We start from the raw sequence: 8695 nt of genomic DNA on the forward strand, positions 1-8695 counted from the left end.
GATAAAAATATTTTTTCAATGTTGTGAACTTTGTCCTAGCCGATCCACAGATAGTGAGGTTGCAATATGGATGTACTGCTGCTGGTCATAGAAGTGCACTTATAGCTAGTTATTCATTTGTACATTGTAATCAGACTAATTTTTTTTACAAAAGTGAAGAATGCAGTAATTACATCAAAACAAACAACTAAAAACAAGAAGAAAATATCCCATTTGCAATAAATATTTATTTGTTTTAATATAGTATCGCTATTTTAATATAGTCGCTGTGAGCTACTTATTTTAAGTAATCTTACTGCTATCAGAATTGTTGCTAGGATAAATTATTTATGTTTAGAACACTAGAACACATATATATACATACTGGAATATGTATATAGCCTAGTATATAGCTTATAGTGTATATTGTTTATAGTTAATATTTTTTGTAAAATTAATTACAATCTTTGAGAAAGCAGTTAAGAACCATTAATGCATTTGAAAAAGTATTACAAAACAATAAATTTATTTATATATTTACATATTAAAACCCTTATGTACTGTACGTAAACAGCCATTGAATTCTAGCAGAAAAGCGATCAAACAACGATCTGAGCCATCAGCAAGAAACTTTAGTAAAATGTTAACACGGCAAGAATAGGTGTGACCGGAGGATTTGCGAGTTGATTAATACCTAGAGTAGAAGATATTCACAAATTGATGCTCTTGGATTTAGGGTTTCGTCGGGAAAGTTTGTCCAATAGTTTATCTTCAAACGCACAATGTTAGACGATGTCCGAGGCGAGTAGGGGAGGTATCCTGTACGGTTACCTCCCGTACTCGCCTCGGCACTGATACGATTAAAAATTTAGGAAATTTTTGTGATGACGATACTCCTGCAGGAACAGGCGACGACTAACTAAATTTGCAGTTCCTTGTTATATTCAACTGATGAAATCGGGACAATAGGTCGGAAGGTTATGAGAAAGCGTCACTTTGCTGCTGAGAACTTAACAAACGATTAACTCCTGTTAGCTGACGAAAACGGTTAACTCCAATTAAAAAACGGTTAGCTGACAAAATTTTATTGTCAAAATGTTATGTCAGGATTTAGTTATGTAAATAAATGGCGTAGTACAGTCTCACAGGGAGTATCATGACCAGTAGAATATACGGACCATGCTTCTACTTCGGGAATCTGGAAACGAATATAGATGGGTAGAAAAATCCCAGGAATTCTCCGGGAGTAGTCCTTCCAGGATATGTCGGGCCAGTCCCTCACCACTATCTGGCATCCCTGTTGTGAGCCTGGTCGAATCACAAAGGGAATGATAAAAAGACCCTCTTCCTGCTCATAGAGCAGAAAAAGGGCCAAGATAAAAAGAAACATTGTAATAAATTATGTAATTATAATTTTAACTAAATATATAGAAGCAACCAAAATGTCTTCTTGATTCTGTCCTGTCTAATTACACTGGGGAACAAATGAAAGCTTTTTTTAGTACACAAATGAAAATACCTAATCCTAATAAAATTTTTATGTTGTTTTCAAATAGGTAAACAGTTTTTATCCATTATATCTAGATTTTTTGTAACAGCCAGTTTAAATGTAAAGCATACTTATTTGGATAATATGCACACACTTATTTATTTATCTTGTCTAAAATGGCGAGATATGGAGCTTCTGCTATTTTTGGCGTTTGGAGAAGCCCTGTAGGGTGTCCAACAGTAATCAGAAAGCATTGTTGAATTTCACTGGTCCTGATACCTCTTTTCCATGATAGAGATTTCTTGATCGAAACTCTCCCCGTGTTCGTCACTGACAGTATCAAGATTGCCGGGGAAGAAATCCAAGTGGGAATACAAGAAATGCATTTTGAGATAATTATCACATTCCATACCATTGTAAGGTTTTAGGAGCCCATTCACAACTTTGCAGTAATTTGGAACTTTGTGATTACCAAAGAAATTTTGCGCAACATCTTTGGATGATTTCTATGCCGACTTTTCAACTGCGCTTAACAAGCTGTCGAATTTTTCATTTTTAATTAAAGTTCTTATTTGTGGGACCACGAAAATTCCAGTTTGATTTTAGCATTACTTATATAAGGAAACTTGTTTTTTCAAATAATGAAATCCAGCATTCTTTACATTCATTTGTTTGGAAAAGTCTTAACTTTATATAAAGTGGAGGTAGAAGAATCATGTCAGCATTGACTAATGGGACATGAAGAATATTTTTCTGACCAGGAATAGACATTTCACGTATTGCCATTCCTTCTTGACGTAATGATTTTTCTTTTTTCTTCTGTTCCGCTCAAACAAGAAACAACAAAATTAAGTATATCCAAGCTGCAAACCCATTAATAATGCACAGAATTTTAAATCAAAACATATGATCCAATTGTACTTATAAAAATAAATTTTTTCAAGTAAGAGTTTCATATTTTCCTACGTTTCTTTCATTTTAGTTGAATAAGTTAATGACACAGAAGGAAATTTGTTTCCGTTGTGTAAAAGCACAGCCTTAAGACTAATCTTATTGTTAGACGAATCGATGAAAAGTCTTCATTCCATGATATTATGTTTATGATCAAGTGCATCCATCACAGTCTTAATATTATAATATTAGTGCTGCTATGGATGCAGTTTCTGTGGACGGCCAGACAAAGAGCCAAAATTTTAGTCCATGATTACAGAAAATTAGAGGGTGATAGAAAAATTTCAATTACATATATGAAATCAGCACAAAAGTTCTATTAAACACGATTTTTCTCTTCTGTATGACAAAAATCATGTTGATCAGTGTTATCAAAAACGTCATAAAATACAGAATGATGATCAGTGTCATGAAATCAGTGTCATAAAATAGAGAATGATTTTATGAATATTTTAAAACAAGGAATTGACTTATTGTCAGCATACTTATAACTATTTTATATAATTGTGCAGAGGCGTAGCCTACAATGAAAGGTTGTCTCCGCAAAGTGAAAACTTGTTCTTGATGATTAGACAGGACAGAAGTTAGAAGACACTTTAGTTTTATTTTATATATTTGTTTAAAATTGTGAAATATATTGTCTGCCATTTTAATTCAAATTATGTAGGCCTATATTTAGATATATAGTTCTTTTAATTTTTTTTAAATGATTGTTATTATAATTTTATTTCTTTTTAAAACAACATATATTTTTATGTAATGATAAAAATTACTTATTTAAAAATGAAAAATGCCGTGTGTAAGAGAAACTATTATTAGAATTTTAATATCTTATATTTTTATATGTATATATAGCCAACAATTCCTATTATATGAACATAGTTCTACAAAATCCAAAGAAACATTCTCGTATTTTTAAAAGAAACGTAAATGAAGCTGAAAAATTAAGCGTCTCTTATCATGAGATTAAGAAGAGGATGATTGATGCGGTAAGTCGGAAGATGTAATTTATTTTCTGATATTAATTAAGTGTATTAAAATACTGTCTCTTTTATATCATAATAAATACAAAAGGGAGATAATAAGCCTACCAAATAAACATCGAATACTGAATTTTTAATTAATTATGTTAATTTTCTTGTAGTATATAACTGCTTTATGAATTGTAAAATAAAAGCAAATGTTATTAATATTTTGTTAGTCTCAAAAAGTAATTAAGCATAAAGTCGAGGCATGAATTTAAATTAACTACTTACTATTCTGTAGCAGAGGGACAGATTTAAAATGCATCTGCTTAAAAATATCTTTAAATAATAATTCGACATTATCTCATTGATTAAATAATCATCAAGGATTTACTGTATTACCAACGCCATTACTTTAACACCAAGTTCCATTCGATTCTAGCACTTATTTTTTTTTCTGTATGTGCATGTGAAACTATTTTTAAGTGCCATAAGGATTTTTTAAGATTATTAAGTTTTAAGTATTTTTACACTTAACGTTGCAAAATCGGCAATAGTTATGACCTCAGTCATTGTAATATCTCCACGACCAATGAACCGTTTTGGATAAAGTATAAAATAATTAGTGTCCATGATGAGTATTATGGCCGTCTTAGATTATAAATAAATTCGTTGGCTCATTTTGTAGTTACGCGATTGACATTGTGCCGTCTAGATTTACTACGAAAAGTCTGAAACCTGTAAGTAAACATTGGTAATTTCGTGATACTTTTTAAATTCATTTTCATCGAATAAGTAATGTAAGTTGAGATTTTAAATTTTGCTCGCAGATAGTGGGGGATATATTAAATCTAAAAATTTTGTTGGTTTGATTAAATTGTCATTTTATAACTGCTTTAATTCTTACAATAGAGATCAAAACGATTGCTATTGTAAGAAGAAGAAAATTAGAAATTTGTAAAAGTGTTTTAAGAGACTAGCTTTATCATAAGTTTACAAACATAATTAATGGTGAGTGAATTGTTCTTTGATATTTCAATAAACTAAGAACTGGACATATATTTAAACACGCGATTTTTATTATTTTTTGTATTGTGAGTTTAAATTTCCTTAGTACTTTGACAACATTCTTAGCTTTCTGTGTGAAATTCAAGATATATCAAACACAAGGACTTTTTAGTAATTAATAATTGTTGATTAGCGACGTAAAATAATAATACTTGTATATGTAACTTATAGATAATGCCTGTTGAACATATCCTGTGTTTATTTCATATTTTTAGGTCCAATAGGAAGTATGACAAAATAACCAATATATCACGAAATTATTACTTGAAATGTCATCAAAATACTGTTAATGTAAAAAAAGATAAATTTTTTTTGAACATATCCTGTGTTTCTTTCATATTTTTAGGTCCAAAAGGAAGTATCACAAAATAACCAATATATCACGAAATTATTACTTGAAATGTCATCAAAGTATTGTTAATGTGAAAAAGATAAATTTTTGAAGTCTGGAGAATTTTTTAGAAAGTTCAATATATGATCAATTATTTATTGTGACATCGTCGCAATGCAGGCTGCAATTTTAAATCACATTTTTAATTTATTTAATTTAAAATATATGCTCTCTATCTCAAATTAGCAGTGTCTTGCTCCTGTATCTCATACTTTTCTATTAGCAATTCAGTCGTCTAACTCCTTTGAGAAAAAAAATTTCGAATTGATCTAACATGATTTCCGGTTTGCATCAGAAGTTATTATATAGTTAATCGGGCTTTCTGTTCCTTATCTTTCCATATCTGGTCTCGGCTTTCGTCTAACCAATTCTGTTTTTGAGATTAAGGAAGGACAGATATACAGACAAACGATAGTGGGCACTTATGTCTGCAGTTTTTTTTTCAAATTGAAGCCAAATATATATTCTAAAGGACCCTCTCACAAATTCTCAAATAATATTACGAAATAATTACCTGTACGCAACATAAGAAATATGCTCCTAAAAACTAAGATATAAATATATTCATAAGAACAAAAAGCCATGCAGTTATCTTGAGATTATGATCCTTTTAATACTATAGTTAACGTGTTCATTTACGAAATATATACTCGATAATTAGAAAATAATTAATATTATCACGAATTTACCAATGTTTACACCAGCTCGTTAGAGATGTGACCTCCACATATTTGTCCTTTTAAAGGTTTTATTTAAAAATATTACNAAAATACAGAATGATGATCAGTGTCATAAAATAGAGAATGATTTTATGAATATTTTAAAACAAGGAATTGACTTATTGTCAGCATACTTATAACTATTTTATATAATTGTGCAGAGGCGTAGCCTACAATGAAAGGTTGTCTCCGCAAAGTGAAAACTTGTTCTTGATGATTAGACAGGACAGAAGTTAGAAGACACTTTAGTTTTATTTTATATATTTGTTTAAAATTGTGAAATATATTGTCTGCCATTTTAATTCAAATTATGTAGGCCTATATTTAGATATATAGTTCTTTTAATTTTTTTTAAATGATTGTTATTATAATTTTATTTCTTTTTAAAACAACATATATTTTTATGTAATGATAAAAATTACTTATTTAAAAATGAAAAATGCCGTGTGTAAGAGAAACTATTATTAGAATTTTAATATCTTATATTTTTATATGTATATATAGCCAACAATTCCTATTATATGAACATAGTTCTACAAAATCCAAAGAAACATTCTCGTATTTTTAAAAGAAACGTAAATGAAGCTGAAAAATTAAGCGTCTCTTATCATGAGATTAAGAAGAGGATGATTGATGCGGTAAGTCGGAAGATGTAATTTATTTTCTGATATTAATTAAGTGTATTAAAATACTGTCTCTTTTATATCATAATAAATACAAAAGGGAGATAATAAGCCTACCAAATAAACATCGAATACTGAATTTTTAATTAATTATGTTAATTTTCTTGTAGTATATAACTGCTTTATGAATTGTAAAATAAAAGCAAATGTTATTAATATTTTGTTAGTCTCAAAAAGTAATTAAGCATAAAGTCGAGGCATGAATTTAAATTAACTACTTACTATTCTGTAGCAGAGGGACAGATTTAAAATGCATCTGCTTAAAAATATCTTTAAATAATAATTCGACATTATCTCATTGATTAAATAATCATCAAGGATTTACTGTATTACCAACGCCATTACTTTAACACCAAGTTCCATTCGATTCTAGCACTTATTTTTTTTTCTGTATGTGCATGTGAAACTATTTTTAAGTGCCATAAGGATTTTTTAAGATTATTAAGTTTTAAGTATTTTTACACTTAACGTTGCAAAATCGGCAATAGTTATGACCTCAGTCATTGTAATATCTCCACGACCAATGAACCGTTTTGGATAAAGTATAAAATAATTAGTGTCCATGATGAGTATTATGGCCGTCTTAGATTATAAATAAATTCGTTGGCTCATTTTGTAGTTACGCGATTGACATTGTGCCGTCTAGATTTACTACGAAAAGTCTGAAACCTGTAAGTAAACATTGGTAATTTCGTGATACTTTTTAAATTCATTTTCATCGAATAAGTAATGTAAGTTGAGATTTTAAATTTTGCTCGCAGATAGTGGGGGATATATTAAATCTAAAAATTTTGTTGGTTTGATTAAATTGTCATTTTATAACTGCTTTAATTCTTACAATAGAGATCAAAACGATTGCTATTGTAAGAAGAAGAAAATTAGAAATTTGTAAAAGTGTTTTAAGAGACTAGCTTTATCATAAGTTTACAAACATAATTAATGGTGAGTGAATTGTTCTTTGATATTTCAATAAACTAAGAACTGGACATATATTTAAACACGCGATTTTTATTATTTTTTGTATTGTGAGTTTAAATTTCCTTAGTACTTTGACAACATTCTTAGCTTTCTGTGTGAAATTCAAGATATATCAAACACAAGGACTTTTTAGTAATTAATAATTGTTGATTAGCGACGTAAAATAATAATACTTGTATATGTAACTTATAGATAATGCCTGTTGAACATATCCTGTGTTTATTTCATATTTTTAGGTCCAATAGGAAGTATGACAAAATAACCAATATATCACGAAATTATTACTTGAAATGTCATCAAAATACTGTTAATGTAAAAAAAGATAAATTTTTTAAAGTCCGGAGAATTTTTTAAAAAGTTCAATATATGATCAATTATTTAAGTTAATTTATTCAATTTAAAATATATGCTCTCTATCTCAAATTAGCAGTGTCTTGCTCCTGTACCTCATACTTTTCTATTAGCAATTCAGTCGTCTAACTCCTTTGAGAAAAAAAAATTCGAATTAATCTAACATGACTTCCGGTTTGCATCGGAAGTTATTATATAGTTAATCGGGCTTTCTGTTCCTTAGCTTTCCATATCTGGTCTCGGCTTTCATCTAACCAACTCTGTTTTCGAGATTAAGGAAGGACAGATATACAGACAAACGATAGTGGGCACTTTTTTTCAAAGTCTGCAGTTTTTTTTCAAATTGAAGCCAAATATATATTCTAAAGGACCCTCTCACAAATTATCAAATAATATTACGAAATAATTACCTGTACGCAACATAAGAAATATACTCCTTAAAACTAAGATATAAATATATTTATAACAACAAAAAGCCATGCTGTTATCTTGAGAGTATGATCCTTTTAATACTATTGTTAACGTGTCCATTTACGAAATATATACTCGATAATTAGATAATAATTAATATTATCACGAATTTACCAATGTTTACACCAGCTCGTTAGAGATGTGACCTCCACATATTTGTCCTTTTAAAGGTTTTATTTAAAAATATTACGTATTCATAATTGCTCATTTTAACATTTTTAACATGACGAGGTTCAGTCTATTGCGTGACTGTCACGTGAAAATAGAATTTTCATGTGATCTCAAATAATCATCGTCTGACTTCATGTTTTGTGTTTAAATTTTTATCTATTAATTAATACACGCCAAATGATTTATAAAACAGACAATAACGAGTTGCATAACTTTCCCGAAAACGAATTTAAAATTGTATGTGACGCCATCTGTTATGAGATTTTATTAACAAAACTACCTGCAAGGTCCCGCTTCGCTGGGTTTTTATTTGTATGTAATATAGGTTTTTTATATATATATAAAATACTGTTTGTCTAAGTAATCTAGAATCTAGCTGCAAGGACCCGCTTCGCTGGGCAAAAAGTAACGATAGTGAAGATTAAGATAATTACATTATAGCCAATCTTACCCGTTTTCACAGAATGCAAGAATTAGGT

General features: G+C 29.2%; 1 protein-coding gene across 1 annotated transcript in view; it reads left to right on the forward strand.

Annotated features, from left to right (window-relative positions):
- The window catches only part of LOC111612507 (fibrillin-1-like), a 150121-nt gene that overhangs the window by 120859 nt on the left and 20567 nt on the right, over window positions 1–8695 (forward strand). Inside the window, exon 16 of the mRNA XM_023353737.1 lies at window positions 3275–3408. Coding sequence (XP_023209505.1) covers window positions 3275–3408 — 134 coding nt within the window. The remainder of the gene's footprint in view (window positions 1–3274; window positions 3409–8695) is intronic.

The sequence above is a fragment of the Centruroides sculpturatus genome, unplaced genomic scaffold (genome assembly GCF_000671375.1).
Source record: "Centruroides sculpturatus isolate CEXI.00-Female unplaced genomic scaffold, Cexi_2.0 scaffold981, whole genome shotgun sequence".
Classification (NCBI taxonomy): domain Eukaryota; kingdom Metazoa; phylum Arthropoda; class Arachnida; order Scorpiones; family Buthidae; genus Centruroides; species Centruroides sculpturatus.